We start from the raw sequence: 22528 nt of genomic DNA, 5'->3' as shown, positions 1-22528 counted from the left end.
ACGGAAGAAAACGCACCACTGACCATCCAGCCCCGCAAATCATCTGTACCACCACCTCTGCTTCACCCAGCAATGCTGGTGATGTCCTCAATCGGATGTCCAGCACCCAAACTCTCCTCGACTTCAGAAAGGACAAGCAACCAGCACACCGAGGCATTCAGCCTCTCAACACTTTCGGCCCTCTCAGTCATTTGGTCAAGGCCACACAACACTCTTGCCAACGGAGCCAACGGCACAAGGTTGCCCTCTGCCCTCGCTGCTAGCCCGCTCCCGAGCTCAGGCTTGCCCTTACCCGGGATTTTCAGCAGGACCCGCTACCTTTCCCTACCCATGAAACGGGGGAGAAGTGCATTGAGCTTCACACAAAACACGCTGGGCAGAAGGAAAACACCCCACCCAAAGGAAGTCTTGGGAGATTTAATTAGCTGTGCTGTTTGAGCCTGTTAGGTGCTATATAATTGCTAAATATTATTATTATCTCTGCAGGTACGGCAGTTTGTTAGGATAATGATAGTGATTGACATTTCCCTGGCATCTTTCATCCCAACCAGATCCCGTATTACTCTATTATAAAACACTCTTCTGCCTTGATTCTCCATATGTCTCCGAACTGTCAACAGGATCGTCACTGGCTCCGCGTTGCCAAAAGAAATACAGGCACAAAGCGGCTCGTGCGAGTTCACGGGATGTATCAGAAGCTGAGCGAGGACCAGCTCGACTCCAGGCTCAAGAATACGAGTTGCCCAGGCACACAGAGGCTATAGACAGAGATACACGGGCTCCACTTCAACATCGACATGGAGCGAAGCTGCAAGAAGCGGTCCTGTAAGCCACCACAGCGCCCAAAAACCTCCCCGGCTCCATCCCTGTCCCCCTTCTCCCGGCAAGCCGCGGTGGGTACCACGACCCAACCATCACTTTGAGAAATACATTCCGGGGATGGCAAAGCAGAGGGGCCACCGAGTGATTAATTGGAGACTATCAGTTTGGGATAGGTCTCTAAATTCTCATTAAGTCAGGTGCTGAGGCATCGCACATTAATCCAGAACATTTCCCCTTCGGCCCAAACAAATAAATAACTCTTGTATAATTCAGGGAGAACTGGGTGGAGCCATCTCTCCCCCTCTCTCTCCGACTCCTTCCAACTAACCAGTGAATAAAACATCGCCCGCAAATCTATTAGGCTAATTTTAAATCCTGACAATTTAGCAGCACTTCAGCAAGATAAGAGCCATTTATTAAAAGCCACAGTTCATTAAGCCAAATGCTGCTGGCGTATTTACTCAGAGAAAAGGGGCTGGGCTCGCCTCTCACCAAGACCAGAACTCCCCAAAGGAGCAGGGGTGAACTTGTTTCATCCAAAAAGCACCTTTGCCCACCCCAAGCCCACGTGGGTGCCCACTGGGTGCTGGGGCTGCCTCCCCCCACCTTGCTGAGCGATGCACGATGACGGAGCAGGACTCACGGGACGCGCTCGCTGCAGGTTCGTTCCCCTCAGGGCTACGGAAAGTCTCCGTCAGAGAAGGAGCTCTCCCAGCTCCGTGCCTTGCAGCAAACTCCTGCACCACCACACCGGGGAGCCCTCCCGAAAGGATCAAAAGCAGAATCCGGATGGGGCATTAACGGACCCATTAACGTCGAGCACAGGTTGACTTCAGAGAGGGGACGACTGCTTCCGACAGCCAGCCAAGAGAGGGCTATTTAAGAAGAGCTGTTGCTTGCCAAAGGCTACCAGATTGCACCCGGAGCTTTCCTTCCCCCCCAAGCTGCCGCCTGACATCTCCGCTGAGCCCCCTCTGCTGCGCCGTCACATCGGCTCCAAAGGGCCTGGGGCTGCGACGATGACAGCGGGTGCCTTGGGACACAGGGAAAGGGATGGGGGTTTCCTCCGCGCAGGGTGGTGGCAGGGAAGAAAAGGAGACGGACTCACCTCTGTGAGCAGCCCCCGCTCTCCGGGAACCGGGATTTTTGTCGACCTTTACAAGGCATGTTTGACACCCCAGCCAAACCAAGATGCGTTGTGGCTGCCCCATCCCTGGAGGTGTCCAAGGCCAGGTTGGACGGGGCTTGGAGCAACCTGGGCTGGTGGGAGGTGTCCCTGCCCAGGGCAGGGGGTGGCACTGGATGGGCTTTAAGGTCCCTTCCAACCCCAACCATTCTACGAAAGATGCCAAGGGGACACAACAACCACAACCCCGTAAAACCAAGCTACGCACAAGCCCACCTTACGCCAAAGCAAGTTTGCCGAGCAAAGACATGCCCGAGCACAAGCTGGTAGAGCACACGTGGCCTTCTAAAGCTCTGTGCCAGCATCCATGAGTTTATTCCCCTCCGGGAACTGCCTGCTGCGTGGTTCCCAGCGGAACATGGGTGTCTGCAGGGAGGGAGAGATCGCGAGGGGCTTCGTGGTACCCGAGAGATGGAGCCCGGAGGGAGGGAGGGATGGAGGGAGCCGCGCCAGCATCGCTGCGAGGAGCAGGCAGCAGAGGGCAGTGAAGAAATCCCATCTCGCAGAGTTTGTGAGTGTAATTCATTCCAGCGGGAGACATCCAAGAGACTTTATCAAGTGCAATTGTCCCACCGCGTCTTTTCACCTGCACACACTTGCAAGACAGTCTGGAGTCACTGCAGAGTCTCCCTTTACAGTCAGAGCTGAAAGGAGCATTATAAAGGTGAATTAACATTTAAAAAGAATGTAAAAAACCCAGAACTGTTCTAATGATGATTAATGGGAAGCTATAAGGGAGGCCGTGACCTCCTAGTGTCATTAAATGGATTGGCAGGTTTCTGAGCATTAATTATAAATAGCCACAGGAGTTCGAGTGCTTAGCAGAATGATGATAAATCCATGACACAGGTGGAGGGACAAGGAGTCAGGAGCGTGGGGCGGGGGGACGGACACGTGCCCGCGTGTGCACGCACACGGCTCGGCGTGCAAGGAAATAACGGGTTTGCACCTGTGTCACCTGCGGGAGAGAGACAGAAAGCAAAGGAGGAAAAAAAAAAAAAAACCACAGTGGAAATGAGTCTCCATCCGAGCACGCTTCTGTTTGGGTGGATAAGAGGATGGCGAGAGAGCCAGAAATGGGCAAATGATAAATTAGGCCCCGCCAGTCAATCACATTTTCTAAATGTTTTATATCCCAAAAGCTATAAAAGCAATATTCCCTTTCTGGCCTTATTGGAGCCATTTCTGTAAGGCAATCACATCTGTTTCCTCGGGGATTTGAGCTAAACTCTGCCTTGGCACTTTTTTTTTTTTCTCCTCCCTTTTTTTTTTTTTTCCTTCCCTCCCCTTTATATTTACTCTCTAGCCTGCTACCAAAGAAGGGTCAGAGCATGCATACAAATAGGGAGGAGGACTGAAAAAAAAAGCCAAACAACCCCGAACCAGCCGACCAACGGGCAAGGAAGTGCCTGCAAACTTCTCCAAATTCCCCAGCCCCTTCGCAAAGCCACGGCTGCCATCATCGGGGGCCGCCCGGGTTTTGAACCACCTCTTAACGGTTAATGTTTCCTTCTCTTTAACGAGGCTTATTCCACAACGGCGTAGATGCCAGGGAGGGTCTGCCTCCCGGGGCACCGCTGCGGTACCTCGGATGCGCCGGATCCACCCAGCCCGCCTGGGATTTGCAGCGCTGCACCCGCGGCATCGCCGCGATGCTCTTGGAGAGATGCTCGGGGAGAAAAAGCCCAAATCCCTCCCTGAATATCACAGGGACCCGGAGCCCCAGCCTCAAAAAGTACGATTTGACACCCCCCCACCCCCGCCACGAGGCAGGAGGCGAGTTTTTCCAGGGGTGTGAAAACCAGGAGAGCATCGCCAAGAGAGCGTCAGGAAAGTGTCGGAGCCCTGGGACTGGATAAACAGAAGGGGATGAACGGAGCGAGGACCTCGGGCTCGTTAATGAGCTCTCCCGGCGAAACGCATGGACTGCGGAGGGTGAAGGCTCCTCTCGCTGCCGAGGAAGGCAACAAAAGGCTCCGGGGTGAGATGCCAGAGGGGCAGCCCTTGGGTATCCAGAAATACCCCCGCGTTGCTCTCAGGAGGCTCCCCAGACCCGGCACCGCTCTCTGCATCGCCATCCTCATCCCATGGCGGGACGGCAGCCCCGGTATCCAGCCATGGGGCATTTCCATTGGGACTGGGATCCCCATTTCCTCCGGCATTTTTGCTACCTACCATTTCAGCAGCTTCTACCCACTCTATGGGGAAGCAAAAGCACGAGCCAATATCACCTCCGACGAAATTAAAAATATTCCTGTTTCTATTTAGGTTTAAGTATCATTACCTTGCTGGGCTCTTCCAGGGGGAAGCATTATTTCAACTGATTGGAAAACGGCGGCGAAGGAACCGGTTCTCCATACAATTTTCTTCATATCCTATTAGTCGCAATACAATTACAGTGAATACATCAATTCTTAGTCCCAGCAGCTCCTGGAAAGAGCCACCTATTAAAATCTGGCTTATTAATGGAATTGTACATCCAGGATTAATCGGGCCGCGTTGGCCATTTCCATTTCTCACTCCACAAGTGCTTTTGTTTGCTTAATAGGCTGAAGTAACTTGAGAATGACACAACTTTGCGCTTCCCCCATTTGCTGTGCATCTCGCCAGCAAATTTAATAGCCCTTTCCTTTAACGACGTTGCTCTGGGATAAAACCTGGCCCGTGGCGCCCCGGAAATCCCCACGGCAGGGTGGGGAGGGGGAGAAGGGGCTTTGGCAGAGACCCCTCAACTCATTTAAGCCTGTAAATCCCACCGGATAATACCAAAAAAACCCAACGGGCAGAGCGAGCAGGTTGGACGAGTGCCAGGCTACCACTGCAGTGTCACCTCAGGAGCGCTTCAAAAGCCTCCGGCAGCCCCAAAAAGCGTCACACACGCACCCCCCCCCCCCACCCAAGACAGGCATGGGAGGGGGGGCTCCTCCATCCCACCCCCATGGGATCACGACCAGCCCCGTCCCTGAGCATCGTCCCCACGGCTCCAAGCAAGGACCGTCATCTCCCGGCGCAGATATTCCCGTGGCAGCCAAGTCAATGCATGTCGAAGGCACGGTAATATAGTATGACTTTTCCCTTTAATGGAATTTTTCTAGCCCACTAGGAAAAAAAAGACTCCATTAGCCATACTACAAAGGCTCCTACTTATTAGTATTTTAGAACAGCGGCGAAAACATTCCTTGAATCTAATTATTGCTGACAAATATGAAAATTGAAATCAAAGTTAAATTTTCAGCTACAGTGCCTCGGCACGGCAGCAGCTCGCCGGCTCCCAACTATTGCATCAACACATTTCTTCTGCCGAGAAGGCTGCGGAGATTGGCCACCCCCCCCCCCGGCCTCCACACACCCTCCCCCCCCCTCCATCCCACCCCTCCATCTCCGGAGGCATTAACTCCGACATATTCATCTCAACAGCCGGGGCCGCGTAAACGAACTTCACGTTCGCCGGTCGCACGCAGCCGACGGATCGGGGAAAGGCTTCCCAAGGGCTGAAGAAGGAGGGAATAGGGCTTTTTTCTTTTCTTTAAAATGTATTTTTTATTTATTTCCAACTTCGCGCTTTCCCACCCCGTCTCCACAAAAAAAAAAAAAAAAAAAAAAAAAAAAAGAGTTGCTGGGTGATTTTAAATTCCTCGAGATAGAGATTCTGGAAGGGAGGGGAGAGCAGAGAGAAGGGAAAAGGAGGGGGGGAAAAAAAAAAAAGCCTTGTCAACATATTTCCTTTCTCCTACCTCCCCCCCCCGCCAACCCCAACATACTGTAAAAATCAATCCCCTTTGTCATTTTGCTCTGCTTGTGTGAATGTTTAATGGCTGTCGAGGGAGATAATGATTGCTGCTAGGAAATTCATTTCAGATTTGCTATTTATAAAGTACTTGGTGCTCAGGTGGGAAATTAACATAAGGAAGGGAGGGGGGGAAAAAGGGGACTGAACCCGGGGCGGGGAGTGGGGGGTGAGGTGGGTAAAATAAAATATAAAAAAATATAAAAGCGTCAGGAGAGGAGGGATGGGACGCTGCGGGGCTGCCTGGAAGGGGCTGGTGCCCCTAAGAGGGTTGGCGTCCGTTCCCATCTCTCCTGGGACGGAGGGAAATGGCTTGGACGGAGCGGGGACAGGGATGCTGGGGACGCCTGGGTGCTCCTCAGCACCGCCAGCCCCTTTCCCGTGGCAGGGAGATGGGGGTAGCAGCCAAAAAAGCAGCTTTTGCAGCCGGGGCGATGCTCCTCGCGCCCACCACAAATCCCACCGCCAGCACCGCGGTTCACGTCCCGGCTCCTTCCCCCGGCCTCTCGCCCCTCTGGATGAGCTGCAAACCTCCACGGAGTCGTGTGTGCGCGTGTGTCCCCGTCCCCACGGAGCCCCACAACCTGTTGCCACGTGTTTGATTTCTGAAGCCCCGGGGGCGGAGGGGGGGGCGAAAATTCCCACCTGCGACGGAGCCGCATCCCGAACAGCCAGCGGTACCAACACGCTGCCATCGAGTCGCTAATTCCTTGCTCTCTCAGAAGTTGCTTTTCACTTTCTGATTTTTCAATAATAGGCTTGGGTATGAATCCCTTAAGCTTCTGAAATAAGCTGAAAACCGCTTTTCCAGCCATTTACATAAACACAAGTGGATCAGAAGGAATAATCATAGTTTATGCATTATTTGGGGGCTTTGGAGCCAGCTGCTAATGTGATGTCAGGTTTTGAAGCCCCAAACGTACAACGGGGAAGCGCTGATGTGCCGAAAAAGCGGCACAAAAAGGTAAACACTAACTAATACACATTACTTTTTTTTTTTTTTTAAAAACCGTTGTCTTCAATGACAAGGCGGTTTTGGCTTCGTCGCTACCCTGGCCTCTAATGGATCCCGCTCCTGGCCAGCCTTGTTCCAGAAAGGGCTTCGTTAAGAGAGATGTCAATCACGGTAAATCCAAATTCACCTCTCGCCAGCCAGCCCCGCCGCTCTCCGTCTCCTTGGCCCCGTATCAAAAACCCCCGGTGCTGGCTTTGGGGATTGACTTCGCAACAAAATAAACCTCCCCCCCTCCCCCAACTCCACCTAACGCAGGCACCCTCCGAGCTCTAAATACCATCTGTCCTGCAGAAAGGGAATAAAAGCCAGAAAACCACCCAACAAACCAACTTTGCGTTGTTCACCAGCTAACTCCTGCAAGAGGCGGGGGGAAAAAAAATTAAAAAAGAAAAAAAAAAAACAAAACCAAAACCCACTGAAACGGCGAGATGATATTACAGCATTAATGAACTTTGCTTTGCTTCAAGTGCTTGTCACGCTTCCAACGAGGCGGGTCAGGTTTGGCTTTCAAACCGGTTCTTTAAATCAAGAATGCCGTTTTCTAGCAAAAATCAAAACATTAGCAGAGGATCCGTTTGGAAGAAATAACAATAAAAAGCAAAAAATAATAGACGTAACAAGGCTCGAGACTCCAGGCTCTTTTGGCAGCGCTCGAATGCGGCCTTCGGAGCTCCCTTTTTTTTTGTTTGAAATCACAACTTTGTACGTGAATCTTCCGCGAGCTCAGAATCAGCGCAAAAAAAAATACTTCTGAATCAATCTCTGGATTTCCCAGCATTTACTTGCACTGGGAATTTGCGATTGTTCTGTTTTTATTCCGCTTTGGAATAAAATGAAAAAATACCCTTTATTTCTAATATTATACAATTTCCTGCGGCATTCCCTTCTTTTTTGCAACTGCTGTCTCCCATCGTGAGTCACGGGAGGATGCGAAGCGGCCGCGGGGGCCGAGCATTGGTGTCTTTACAAGCTCCTTCCCAAGCCAAATCAGGGTTTCCCTGTGCTCAGTGACGTACAATTACATCGGGTGGGGGGAAAAAAAAACAAAAAAAAAAAATCCCATTTTCAAGGCAAATCCAGGTTAGCCGGACGAGACAAGAGGGGAAGGGTGGCTTACGGAGTGTGCGGCCAAGTGAGGAAGGGGAAGGACCACGCAACGAGGCTGAATTGTGGATGACAAGCAAAGGATGCGAACACAGGACCCACGTCCCAGCCCAGGACCTCCATGCTCACAGCATCTTTTTCCATTCCTTCCCACCAAACCCCAACCGAACACCCATTCCCATCCCCCTCCCCGCAAGCCAGACCCACCGTGGCTCCGAAATTAAGCCCTTGGCACGGACCGTGGCTCGTTAGATGGATAGAGGTGCCCTCCCGGCAAGGCGCTGAGCACCCTTCCACCCCACCGATGCTGAGGTCCACCCACCTCCAGAAGGTCCTCAGTGCTGCACCACCACTTGTTAGCTCGGCAGCGGCCACATCGCTCCATCCCTGTGGATGCCGTGCCAGCTTCCATCCCCGCCTCCCCACTGCTTCCAAGGGAATACTCCAAGCACCAGTAATTTATGTACGTTGGGTCCCCGGGATGCTGGTTTCCTGGGATGCCGGCTTCCCACGATGCCGGCTTCCCCGCACGGCCGCTACAAAGCGTTTTGGGCTCCTGGGCTACACGAAGCCCAGCTCAGAGAGCCTTTTTCGGCTCCCCCAATTAGTAAGCGAAGCATGCGGGAGGTGGAGGAGTCAGAGGAAGGGAAAGCAGGGAGGGGGGAAGATGCCAAGAACCGAGCAGCGCCTTTAGTGGGAACAGTCAACGGGACAAGGGGGCCAAAGGGTCAATTAATTTACAACAGCTTTCGGCATTGGACATATTAACTGTAAGCGCATCAAAAATCCATGATATCCTTCTTGGCGGGAGATAACAGAGCCCGGCGAAGGCAGCACCTCTGATTTATTATTAACCAAGAGCAAGGTGCGTGTCTGGGGAAGGAGGAGGGAGGTAGCTAGCTCCTCCGGGCTAGCAGCCACAGCTCCAAATGTGGTGTGTGATGCCTGGAGGACGCACCAGCACCCACAAAATAAAAAGGGCTCTGGGCCCCAGCAATTTGGGTGCCCCAGCTGGGATGAGCGACATCCCCCCCAAGGAGATGCAGTGCCAAAGGGCTCATCCTCTGCAATTTTCGGGGTTTTTTTTGCCCATAAAAGCTACTAAAGGCACAAAAAGACCCACGTGCCGAGGGTACGGGGTGCTGGCTGAAGCTGGGAGACAGCAGTACGGCTCGGACTTCCACTACAGGATTCCAAAAAACCTGGCGCCTTGCTCGTTTTGGGCCCTATTTGAAACCAAAAGCCCAAGTCCAAGTCACGGCTCCAAGGCAGCCGCAAGCCTTTGCCATCGACATCTGAGATGGATCGTGTTTGGATCCCGCTGAGTCTAACGGGAGATTTGCCACCGCGCATCAAAGCGGCACTACTACCAGTAACACCAAAAAAAAAAAAAAATCGTATTTACCCACTTTAAAGCTTTCCTGCAGCAAGGCACCCCTTCAACTGGGGAACAAGCGAAGAAAATTTTGCCCTTTCCTGCCACTATTTGAAGTTTGAGAAGGCAAGAAGGTTTGTTTTTTTTTTCCCTGATCCCCACGGCCAGAAAGATGCTCTCCACGTGGTGCTTTGCTGCCGAGGGAGGCTGGAGCCCACCTCCACCCTCTGATTGCCAGTTGCCTGGGAAGCAAACTGGTGAGCTCTCCCCCTCCACTTCCAGCCTGCTTCATCACACAAAACAGCGAGCCCTGCTTGACCTAGATCTGTCAACTGATCAATTTCCACCCCCCCCCCGCCAATAGGGGAAAAAAAAAATAAAATGGGGGGGGTGTCACAATATGTATATTTTTAAGCAAGAAAAATACACGGAGCAGACACTTCCAATAATATTGTGTGCACTCGGCTCAGGCACAAGTCAGGCTTCGCACAAGGGAAAGACAGGAAAACCATAAGCCAGGGTTACTACGATGGTCAAAACACCCATGTGGATAAAGAAAAAGTAGTTTTTGCTAAGCACTAGGGCATCCCGAAACTGGTTGCAGCCTCCAGAGCACCCAGCACCTCCAAGTCTTGTGAACAGGGATGCTCCCTACGATGCTTCAGAAGTTTAGTTTTACCAGAGGATGCTTTTTCCAAGCTCACAGCTACCACCTGGTCTTCTCTGCCTGTCAAACTCGTATTCATCTCCTCTTGGCCGGTCAGTGAGTCCCATCCCAGATGTGAGGACAGCTGACCAGTCCCATACCTCCTTGGGCATGAAAGCCCAGGTCTGCTCCATTCCCTCCTCGTGTATCCCGCTGCAGGTAACCACAGCCACCTTCTTCATGCCTGCATTTTAAGAACAGCGAGCAACCACGTGTCCCAAAACATGTGGCAGCACGTGTGGGACCTCGCGCATCTCTATTCCGCCACTGGGGCTCCTAAAGCTATCGTAGATACAGCACGAAGCAACTCCAGCACGTGTTCCCCATCGCACCGCGCTCTAAGGCACCTCACTACAAGCGATGACTCAATGTAGATACACAACGTAGAGCAGCCCCCAACGTAGAGCAGCCCCCAGTTCACTCCTTGCTATACTCAGCCCACCACTGCACAACCAGACGAGTGGAGGGATGCTCCCAGGGAAGCGGCCGACACCCCAACGCACGGGAAAAACCCCCACGTCCAACGCTCCCCGGCAAACCCACCGCCCAAACCCAGATCCCAAGCGCCATCCCAGCATCTGAGGGGCCATCCCACGTTTTTCCGCAATGCAGCCTGCTTTCAAAAGCATCTTCCCAATGGCAAAGGTCTGCTCAGGTTCCTCTCTACTCTGCTGAGTCTTAAAAAATGTGCCAATTAATCCCATGCAGTGGCCTGATTTCCAGAGGTGCCGGGTACCTGCTTACGGCTTCGGTTAAAATCAACAAGAATGACAGATTTTCAGCAACGCTCCAAATCAGGCCATTGAGTAACCAGAGCGCATTCCCTTCCTTTTATGTACTACATATAACTGCGTTATCTAATCATGTAGGTATTGATTATTACTGTTATTACCTATTAAATAGCTATTTTCTGCTGTTGGGGCGAATATCACATTTTATTGACCTGCACAGTAACTATTAACCACCATGAAGCCACGTCTAATATTTTCCCCGGGGAACAATAAATCCGGGCATTCACAGAAAGATGTCGATAGACGTAATTTTTCTTATACACATTCATTAGCGCAATTACCTTCTTGCGCAAACTGCCAGAAGGTTTCCCTCCCTCCCGCCTCCGCTGAGGAAAAGTCCTCCCGGGACGCGCAGCCCCGACACGTGCTCCCAAATCCTGCCCTTTCCGAGGGGAAACAGCCCAATGCTCCTCCTTGGAGATGCTTTTTCGGGCCCAATCCAGCCTTTCCATCCGCTCTGGGAGTTATCTGCAACCCAGCCACATCGACGGAGCGAGTAATTCTTTCGGATGAGGAACGCTCCGCCTCTGATGTTGACATATGCTATTATTTTTACATACCTATTTCAGCTTGTACACTTATTAGAATAAGGTCTTTATGCTAATTTGTAAATCAAATTCCCATAATTCTTGGCTTACTGATGTTAAAGGCCCAGCTAAATCTTCTATGACCTTTTAGCCCGGTTAATCCTTTTACGCATGGTTGAGTGAAGAGTTTTCTTCTCTCTTCCCCTCCCGCGTGCCGGGGTGGGATTTTCGCACAAACCTCAAGAAACTCAGGTGGGTGCGAGTCAGGGACACCGGGCACACGTGAGACCATCTCTCTGCTTTGAAACACGGAAAGCGGGAAAAGAAATTGCCGCTGCCGGGTCCTAAGATATTCTTATATTCATAGAATGGCTGGAGTTGGAAGGGACCTCGAAGATCATCTCATTCCACCCCCCTGCCCTGGGCAGAGACACCTCCCACCAGCCCAGGTTGCTCCAAGCCCCGTCCAACCTGGCCTTGAACCCCTCTGGGGATAAATACTAGATATTAGTCGGCTCTAGATATTAATTGGCGCTATTTAAAAATCACGCCGGGGAGGGGGGAAAAATAGAACAAACACGACGAGAGCTTGTGTTGCCGAATTAGCCACTCATTTCCCACCGCCCTGGGGTTATCCCAGCCTTCTGCGTCCTCCTCCTTCCCAACTCCTTCCCCTCTCCAAGCCCCCAGGGGTGGACCTTTGGCCAGCTCTGCCCTTCCCACGTCCTGATGCGACGGGCACCTACATCTCATCCCCACGGAATCACAGAATCGCCCAGGTTGGAAGGGACCTTTCAGATCATCTGGTCCAACCATCAACTGAACTCTGACAAAAACCATCACTAAACCATATCTCTAAGCACTACGTCTACCCGGCTTTTAAATAATTGGTGTGGTGCCTCAACCTCTTCCCCGGGCAGCCTGTTCCAATGCTTAATAACCCTTTCGGTGTAAACTTTTTTCCTAATATCCAATCTTAACCTCTCCGGCGCAACTTGCGGCCGTTTCCTCTCGTCTTATCGCCTGTTACATGGAGATACGGCACCCAAGGAAGCTCCCCATCCTTGTTCCCGACTGCCAAGCACTCAGTAGTCAACATCTCCCTTGAGACCGGCAGCATCGCCATGGCCAAAACCACACTGGACATCTCAGAGGGCCCCTTCCTCACGGACACAACACTCAATAGCTCCCGTTTCATTTTTTTTCCCCCCCAAAAAAACCCCGAAAAATAAGTTTTCTAGGTTGTTTTTTCCCAAAACAACAACAGCGAAGCTGCAGAAGTTGGAGGACCTACGGATGTTTGCACAAATGCAGATGGTCAAGCACTTGGGAGTTATCCCACTTCACACTCCACTTCACTCTCAAGCACACTCACAACCCACTTCTCTTATTGTTCGTTTGGCTGTAAATAGGTAAATGACCTGGAGTATTGATAAACTGCTGCAGAGGGCAGCACAGATCTCTCGAGCTATTCGGAGTAGGTTTGTGCAAAACACAGTTTTCCTGCATGACTATAATTTTCACGTTTTCAAACACAAGCCAGCCCCACTTCTGTACAGCAAGCGAGAGAGAGAAGTTAGAAATTAAAAAAAAACAAACAATACTGAATATCGGATGAGCTGATAAAGCAGCAGCACCGTACTGACGATATTTGGCAACGCACACGTACCTATATATTACCTTGAGAGCTGAATAACCCCCAATTTCTCAAACTTTCCCTTAGAAAGTTTTTGCTAAAAAGCCAAATTATTTTTGCTGGGTGATTCTGGTTTGTGGGGATTTTTTTTTTTTTTTAAGAACTCTTTTTAAATACAATTTATGCAAGAAAACCTCCTGGAGGGGACTCCTTCCCTCCACCAACCCAGCATCTCCCAGCCCAAAAAAGGGCCCAAACTTTTTGCTGCCGATTTTTTGCCCAGCACCCCCCAGCTCTGCACTGGGGGGTCCCGTTACCGCCCCCCCCCTCCCAGGACCAGGGTGCACGGCTCCTTGCTTCCCCCCACCCCAGCGGCGACTCAGGGACTTCAGGCACCCAAATTGCCAGGGGACACGGGGAATTTTTTGCTTGGGGAGGCAGCACATTCCTCCTCACCGCTCTGCTGCCAAGGAGAATAACAATGAATTAAATAAATAATAATAATAACTAATAATAATAATAAAAAAACCCCAACTACTTTCTGATGCGTAAGCTTTGATGGGAGCAGGGAGAGGAAGCGCGAGAGATGACCAGAGGCAAGGAATGAGACTGCAAGGAAGCCAAGTCAGGAGCCAAATGCAAGCATTAAAAAATAAATAAATAAAAAAGGGGGAGGGGGGGAAAGACAAGCACAAATTCTAGGCAGGAGAAACGAGAAAGGCAAGGCAGCTTTGCCCCCCCCTTCCTGGGGAGCCCCAGCCATCCAGCACCCCACAGAGATGGCACCAAAGCGGGGAACGGGGCTCCCATCCCCAGGAAAGCCCGTGGGGAGCCGGGGGGCGCAGGGATGCTGGCATCCCGAGCGGTGCCAGTGGGGAAGCAGCAAGGCTGGGAGAAGGCGAGAGCTTGAGGAGGGAGAGAAGGAGGAAGGCGAAGAGGAGAAATGCCTTGGCGTGTGATGTGCATGCTAAGCAGCCCGCGCCGGTCGATATGGCAGGGGTGGCTCTCCGCAAGAGCGGGCCCGGGCTGCCCAGCAGAGAGAAGTTTTGAGCGGAGATGGTGGCTGGCCATCTCCCCCCGGCTCCATCGGCGCACACCGGCCCCCCAGCCCGCCTCAAGCAGCCCCCTGCCCCACGCAAACAGGGGTTTCACACCCCACCGGAGTCCTGCTGCAGAGCCTGAAGGGGTGCGTGTGGGGGGACACACACCAGGCAGGGCTGGATTTGGGATTTGGGTACCCAAACCCTGTCCCCAACCCTCGGTGGGCACGGCAGAGGTTTGCTGCCTCCAGCTGCCGCCTGCTCTCCTTTTCCCCGTGCAGAAGGAGGATGTATCCATCCCCCCGGGGCGGGGGGCATCCGTCCCCCCAGAGTGGCTGCATCCCCCCCCCGGGGGGGGTGCCTCCATCCTCCCCGAGAGAGTGCCCGCATCCCCCCGCGCAGCCCCGGGTACCATCCGCCGTGGGGCTGGGCGCATCCATCCCGGGCGCGGTGCAATGCAGCCCCCCGGGCGCATCCCCCCCCCCCCCGCCTTTTCCCAACCGGGTCCGCCGCATCCCCAGCTCCGCAGGCGGCCCGGTGCAGGATGCGGCCCCATCATCCCCGTTCCCCCCCCCCCCCCCGCCTCCATCCTCCCAGGGAGGTAACCCCGCTCCCACAGCCCCTCCAGATGGCTGCGAGGAGACTAACGCAAGCTGACAGGCTCGGTCCTCCCGGCCAGATGGGGCTGGCTCCTGCCTCCTCCTTTTCCCCCCTTCTCCCCTTCCTTTTTGCCCCCACCCCCCTTTTTTTTTCCCCCTTGCACAGTATCCCCTCCACCATCCCCCGGGGGGGGAAGCATCCCTGCTCGCCCGGGACAGGTTGGACAAGGACTTTCCAACTCCCCCCTCCGGGGCTGCACCGAGTTTTTGGGACGACCTTGCAGGCGGGTCCGGTGTTGCAAAGAGAAGCGGCGCGGGGGGGTGGGGGGGGGGGAACGGGCACGACCCCCTTTTTTTCCCCTGCCCCCAGCCTGTTGGACGCATTGCTCCTGCGGGAAACTAAGTTGAGTCGCTCGGCACCGGCTTCCCCCACCCCCCCCAAAAAAAAAAAAAAAAAAAAAAAAACAAAAACACCACAAACAACCCACAAGCTGCGCCATGGGAGACGTTCCCCCCGCCCCGGCCCAGCGCACCGGGGGAGGGAGCATCAATTAGGAGATGCCGTACCCGCATCCGCACCCCCCGCAACTTAGCGGCGGGTCGGGGACCCTCTCCCAGGCTCTGCCCCCGCTCTGGGGGCATCCCATTCCCCACCCCCCCACCCCCCCGCTTTAGGGTGCTGCCGTGGGGCCGAGCACCCTCCGCACGCCTCGGCTGCATCCCCCGCAGCATCCCCCGGCCCGGCCCTACCTTGGGAGAGGAGGAGAGCGGCCATCCCGGCGAAGATCACCCAAGAGACGGGGTGGTGCATTTTCGCCTGGGCCATGTTTTCACCCCCTCCCTTTTCCTTTCCTTCCTTGCTTTCCTTCCCCACTCACTGCCTGGCGGGGAGAGGTTTAAAATCCAGCGTTTCCCGGAGCAAAGCGCAGGAAAGAGGGAGAAAAATGAAAGGAGGGGAAAAAAAAAAAAAATTTAAAAAAAAAAAAAAAAAGCACCGCAAGGGTGGGGGAGGGAAAAAACCCAAAAAGGAAAAAAAAAAAAAAGGGGGGGGGGGGAAAGGGGGGTCGGAAGGGGTTGTAAGGTACGAGGGACAGGCGCTGCCGTGCCCGCCGCTCCGGCCCCGCACACGCCGCCCGGCTCCCAGCCGCCGCCGGCCGCGCAGGCAGCGCGCCCTCCCCCGCGCCGCGCTCATTGGCTGCCCGCACCCCCCCTCCCCGGCACCGGCATCCCCCCCCCCACCCCCCGGGGGGGTCCCCCGCCGCCCCCGGCCCCGCACTGCCCGGCCCCGCTGGGGAAACGGCGTGACATTGCCCCCTGGGGTGACGTTTCCACCACCACCCCCCGCCTCGGGGTGACATCCTCCCCCCCCTTACCCCCCCCAGGGTGACATCCCCCTGGGGTGACATCCTTTCCCCCCCTCCAAGGGTGACATCCCCCCTGCGGTGACATCCTCTCCCCCAAGGGTGACATCCTCCTGCCCCCAAGGGTGACATGCTCTTGCTCCCCCAAGGGTGACATCCCCCCTGGGGTGACATCCCCCCTGGGGTGACATCCTTTCCCCCCCTCCAAGGGTGACATCCCCCCTGGGGTGACATCCTTTCCCCCCTCCAAGGGTGACCTCCCCCCGGGGTGACATCCTCTCCCCCAAGGGTGACAGCTTCCCCCTCCAAGGGTGACATCCTCGTCGCCATCCCCCAAGGGTGACATCCCCTCTGGCATGACATCCCCCCCCCAAGGGTGACATCCCCCCCAAGGGTGACATCCCCCCCCCCCCCCCCCAAGGGTCATATCCCCCTGGGGTGACATTCACACACACACCCCCCCCCCGAGGCGACACCAGCCCTGCCGTGACTCAGTTTCCCCACCTGCGTGATGACGGGAGGGAGACACACACCTCATTCCTTCCCCCCCGGCCACGCCATGAGACATAAGCAGAGGCAAGGAATAAAACCACGAAGCAGCCAAGACAGGAGCCAAACGCAAGCATTAAAAAAATAATAATAATAAAAATAAAAGGATAAAGCACAAATTCTGGGCAGGAGAAATGAGGAGGGGAAGGGCAGGGGGAAGGGAGACACACACACACACCCCCCCGGTGCCTTGCCCGAAACGAAGGGGGGCACCCGCAGCGCCTGCCTCTGCTTTTGGGGGGAGCTGGTGTCTACGCTGTCCCAAGAAACCTCTTCCTCCTACAGGACTAACTCCCATATGGAAATTGCTCGAAAACCAGATTTAACGGGGAATAACGCTTCAATTTGTAGCGGAAATCTACTTTCATCCCAGACCAAGGCCAACCGCATCCTGGGCTGCATCAAAAGCAGCGTCAAGGTGGGGCCGGGGGGGGAGTGGATTCTGCCCCTCCGCTCCGCTCTGGGGAGACCCCCCCCTGCAGTGCTGCCTCCAGCTCCGGGGGCCACCAACATCCGATTCCTTGCACCAAGACCTTCAACTGCTCCGAGCAGCACCTGGGCCACCTGCACCCTGCTTTGGTTTGGACACGCTCTCCTCAAACTCCTTGCCACGTGCCAATTTCTGGTGCCCATTGCCCAAAAACGCAAACAAGATAGACCTTTCTCCAACTCAAGATACCCAAAACCACCCCCCTGTCCATCCACACCAACGTCAAGAGCATGACACCAGCACGTCTACGCAGACAAGCTCCTCAAGACCAAAACCTCAAATTTTTTTTCAGCCTTTGTCCAACATGGAACATATCAGAGGCCCTGAACCCCGAGACTGCTATTTGACACAACCTAAATAAATAATATCTTGTTAAATATTCATTATTTTCATTAGTGGTAAGGATGTCTCTCATTTTGTTGCTGGAGGTGACTCACAGCCCCTTAAAACAACATTATAGGCAGAAAAATGACAAAGCAAAAAAAAAAAAAAAAAGAGAGAAAAGAAAAGAGATATCTTGGCTTTTTGTATTTATTCCTCCTCAGAGGCTTCCAAAATCTGAGCTGTTCACTTTGCAATTCAGAAGAAGATTTGGCTGCAAACTCTTGGAAAATCCAGCTGCGTTTCTCTCTCTCCTCTCCATCACCCAGAGAGACTCCCCGAGTCAGACCGGGGCCAGCCCTTCTGCTGAAGAAAGGTGACAAGCCACAGGATCCAGCCCCTTTATTTATGTCCCACGGACAACAAAGACCCACGCGTCAAAAGCTGGGAGCCGGGGAGGGATCAGCAGCTCTGGTTGGATGTCCCCAACAGCCCTAATTTGGTGCCGACATGTCCCCGCCACCAGCCAGCCAGCGGGTCACGCTGTCCCTAACCGTGGAGATGTGTTTCTCCATCCTTGGGTTGTCCCCAAGGCCTCCACGCTGCTGTCATCCACCAGTTTTCATGGGGGTCTCTGCCAAAACAGCAGCTGGTATAAAGCTGCGGCCTGCTGCCGAGAGCTTTCAGCTCTCTCCTTCCTTTTCTTCTCCCAAGGTTTGGTTCAAACCACGGACCTCCAGGAGGTGCCATCGACCCAGAGCCCTCCACCACCATTTTATGGTACCACCAGGAGCAGCCTCCGGCCTGCACAACCTCCTAGCTCGTTAGGATGGGCAGAGATACCGACAACGGTACCACTAACGACCCAGCCGCATTCATGTAGGATATTTCTCGGGAAGCAAACACGGGTTCTGGGGTATTTCCTACCCGCTGTGATGTTACAGCTTGAGCCGTTCCTCCACCTCAACGGAGCAATCCACAAACCACCCTACTGCCCCAGCTGGTATATTTGGGATGGGGAGACGCTTGGGAAGGGGTAAGGATTCCCACCACCATCACATCATAGAACGGTTCGGGTCGGAAGGGACCTTAAAGATCAATCTAGTCCCAACCCCCGAACTCATCCTCCCCACGCTTTCCCCACTCCGCCATCAACACCTACAACACACCTGTGACGCCACCTAGCAATTTCCAGCACCTTTCCCAAACCCTTCCAAATTTGACCCCGGCGGCCGCCGAGCCAGCTACCCTACTTAGAGCAGCTGGAGGCGGTTGATTAGGTGAGTTTCCTTTATTACCTGCCCATTACGCTTTAAAAAAGAAAACCAAAAAAACCCACAACTTCCCTGTCTATTTGCCTAAGCAGCGAGCGCAGTTTATAAGAAGGCCCTACGCAGTCGCTGCTCTTCCTACGGATTTGCTCCATGCATTATTAATCCGGGCGGCGCTTGTTCCGAGCACGTCTATTTACCCGCTGCACCAGAACGGCTCTTAAGGAGCCTTCGGCTCGTGGCTTTTGTGGAACATCAACTTTTCATGTCGAACAGCAGGTGATGTTCAACAGAATGCCTTGCAATAAATGCCTAATATCCATTACGCTCATACATATCTACACGCCGGGCTGATACCAACATCCAGATAGCAGGGCTGCGCTCCCGAGATAGGGGGACTTGGCGGGGGGTGGGGGGAAAAAAGTTATTCACTGGAAATCGCACGCGTATACATGGCATTAAACGGCGATACCATACGCAGAGCGAGCTGCAAGAAGGCCCCTTTGGGCTGAAATTGCCACCAAATTTGAGATGACGTTCCAACCACCACCACCCCGCTTCAAAATCCGAATAGAAGGCCAAAAGTACAACGCCTCAGCTAAAATTCTGCAGGGGGGGCGGGGGGGAAGGAGAGAAAAAAAAAAAAAAGGCAGCGACACGCTGCTTTGAAACGAAACCTCTAGCTGGCTTTAAAAGGAGCGTTGTGACCTTGCTGAACAGCACTGCATAATTTTTAATAGACATTTTTTGCTTGGAACTGACATACTCCCAGGCGTGGTTTTATTCCGCTAACATTTTTCCGGAGGGAAATGCCATGTTTCATTGGCTTTTTCTTTTTCATCATCCCTCCGTATACGTACCTATAATTACTATATGCATTACAATAGCATTCACAAGCCTTTGATAAGATCCTGGCTCCGTTCTTTTAGACTCTGTATGTACACCCGGTAAAAAAAAAAAAACAAAAAAAAACCAGTCCCTCCCTTGAGCTCTTCAAGTCAAAATAGAGAAAGCAGAGAAAGGTGTTGAGACAAGAGCAAAATTACTTCTCATTTCATGGCTAGAAAAAAAAAAAAATAAGACTTGGAAAGGCTAGAGTCACCGCACGGGGTCAGGAACGGGATTTCCAGCCGCGTCAAGAACTGAACAAAAAAGTCTCCCGGATTTTAAAAAGGAGGTTGCAGGAATCGCCTGATTCCTCCCGCGGCGTTTTCCCCATCCTGGGTTACTTCTGCTCCCGGGTTTCCCCAGGGCAAGGGGAGAGAGTTCGGGCAACCCTTCTCAAAAATATCAGAGAGGCGTGCGACAATAACCCCTTTTTTTCTTCATGAGGAACAGAGACTGGGAGAGGGGGGAGGAATTCATAAAGCCTAACTCCAGGCGTATCCCAGCCCCCGTCTGCATCCAGAGGGGTCCCGGCACCGCCGTGCCCTTGCGTGCGCAGGACACGCGGAGCCAGACAGACGTGTGCGTGGATGCCCGGCTTTGCTCCTTTAATTACACCTCCTACGGGTGAGAAAGATAAGCCCAAATGGAGTGACTGCATGAAGGGAGGAAGCCTATAAGTTATTCATAAGTTCAGGCTCAAGCTCCTTCTCTTGCTTTCACTCCATGACACCTTCAAAACATATTATTCATCTATTTTTTTTTTTTTTCCCCTCCTCTGGGAAGAGAGATGGTAATTGTAGTAAATATATCACTGCCAAGTCATCCTCGCAGCCTGCGCGGCGCGAGGGGTAGGGAGCCGAGGCAGCGGCCGCTCTCGGGATGTTTCGGGATGCTCAGGCTCCGTGAAGGACATGCCGTGGCGCCGGGGGGTGGCGGGGGTGGGGGACAGGGACAGACCACGCTGCTCCAGCCCCATCGCCCAACCCTTCTTCCACCCCGTTTCGGATGGAAGCCTCCCCGCACCCCAGTCCGCGTTTAGCATTTACAAACAGCTCCAAGTGTTGAAGACCTTCCTTGAAGGTGGTCTTGAAGACCACCAAGCCCAGCAGAGCTCGGATTGGGATCGCTGATTCCCTGCGCGCCATTTTCATCCCAGCCCGATGGCATTCGGGCAAATTTCAGGCTTCGTTTTTGGCTTGCGGGGGGCAAAAAAAAAACAAAACCAAACACCAAAAACACACACCCAACCCAAAATCACCATCAGCCCTGCCTTGCAGAGAGCCTTTGGAAACAAGAGCACAGAGGTTTTGTTTGCCCTCTCCAGGCTGTTCCAGACAGAATAAAGCGCCTAACGCTACTGCCAACTGAAGCCACTCTCCTTGAGCTGGAGAGGTTCGTTTTTCCGAATGCAGTGACACGGATCCTCGCCTCGGCCCCATGGCCCAGAGGATTTGCCGTACTCCGAGTGTGGAAAAAAAAAAAAAAAATAACCCTGAAAGCCCCATCTACGGTCACCGCAGGGAGGGGAGGGCTACGGCATCAGCAGAAGGCGCCTGGGAGGAGGGAGACGGGGCATGGATTTTATTTGTCCTCAATTCCCAGGGAGGTCATTGACTGCAGCGCCCCTGGCACTTCCCCAGCCCTTTCTAGCGCGTTTGATTCTTGTGAGTTTTCTTAATCTCATCTCCTTCATCGGTTATTGCTCCTCCCGTGCTGAACTCAGCAAGATCGCTTCTGTTTGGAGAAAGATTAGCGCCGAGTACATTAAACACGGTAATGCCATGTACCAAAGGGCACCGGGTCACCACCCCAGCTCCCAATGCCCCGTAACACCTCCCCCCCCCGGCCAAAAAAAAAAACAAAAACGGGGAATTCTTGCCGGGCACGTTTTTAGCTCCGGTCTGCGACGTCTAAGGCACGCCAGCCTCGGCAGCAGGCTCTCCCCAAGCAGCCCAGAGCGTTACAAGGAACCCTTCAGAGATAAAAACCCCAGCAACCAGCGGCTCTGGCGCTGAGCACGCCTTGTTTCCCATTAAAATTGAACCGGTGGCAAATTACGTGCCGAGGGATAAGATGAACGTTGCGGAACAAGCACACACACACACAAAAAAAAAAAAAAAGGGTGGATGGAGAAGGGGTTGGCTCAGCCAGGAAAAATTCCTGCCCAAGTATGGGGCTCTCTGAGAGCCCCAAATTCCTTGAATTCCTCCTCAAAGCCACAAAATCGGAGGGAGCGGCGATCAGCATTCCCCGGGGAATAAAATTTTCATTGACATTGAAATTTCAAGCGTGTCGCAGAAGTGAAACAATGGGGTTTGACCTGCCAAGGTGCTAAATGCCTCCGGGGAGGTGCTCGACGGCCACAGCTTCCTTGGTCCCGCTATCCCCTTAATTTATTCCCTCATTCCCAAACCAAACCCGATTCCTCCTTACTCCAAAGATCTTGGGGGGGCGTTTTCCAGCATCCCACGTGCTGCCGTTAGTCCCCCCCCTCCCCGTCCCAACCGGACTCTTATCGCGGCTCACCGCCTCCGCTCCTTGCTTTCCAAGTTGATTAGAAGTCTATTTACCTACGGATTACAAGGAGGCAACAACGCCACCCGGGGAAGAGGCACTGTCGCACGGGCGAAGACTCTGCAAACAGATGGCTGGAGGAGATAGAGGATGTTTACTACCGTGTGCGTGCCTCTGGGCTTGAGGGTGACACAGCCCTGGCACATCCCTACCTTCCTTGGCATTTTATTTTTCCCCCCGCCTCCTCAAGCTCCCTCCCACCCTCTCCGGGACTTGGAGAGTGAAGACAAAGACTCAAGCCCAGCTGCCTGGAAGATGCTGCAAGACATAGTGGTTTTGAAATACCTTGCCCTCAAAACCTCTCAGATTTTATTTTTAATTTTTTTTTTTTTTTTTTTTTTTTTTTTACATTTACAACCGTCTTTTCCAAAACCGACAGCGGGATATTCGTTTCAAGGGGTGAAAAACACTCGCACGGCCCAGGGAGGTGGCTGAGTCACCACCCCTAGAGGTATTTAAGAAACATCTAGATTTGGCACTTCAGGG

At 53.3% G+C, this 22528-nt stretch overlaps 1 protein-coding gene across 4 annotated transcripts in view; it reads right to left on the bottom strand.

Annotated features, from left to right (window-relative positions):
• LOC141732448 (protein CEPU-1) overlaps nucleotides 1–22528 on the bottom strand; it is a 479662-nt gene that overhangs the window by 349762 nt on the left and 107372 nt on the right. Inside the window, exon 1 of one of the 4 annotated variants that reach the window (XM_074561457.1) lies at nucleotides 15339–15914. The exons of 2 other annotated variants lie outside the window; for them this stretch is intronic. In XM_074561457.1, the coding sequence (XP_074417558.1) occupies nucleotides 15339–15414 (76 nt within the window). In that variant the 5' untranslated portion in view covers nucleotides 15415–15914. Of the gene's footprint in view, nucleotides 1–15338; nucleotides 15915–22528 lie in introns of those variants that run through there. One more of the 4 variants, XM_074561459.1, reaches the window with a different exon arrangement.

The sequence above is a fragment of the Larus michahellis genome, chromosome 17 (genome assembly GCF_964199755.1).
Source record: "Larus michahellis chromosome 17, bLarMic1.1, whole genome shotgun sequence".
NCBI classification, from domain to species: Eukaryota; Metazoa; Chordata; class Aves; order Charadriiformes; family Laridae; genus Larus; species Larus michahellis.
This window is presented reverse-complemented; position numbering and strand designations above follow the sequence as displayed.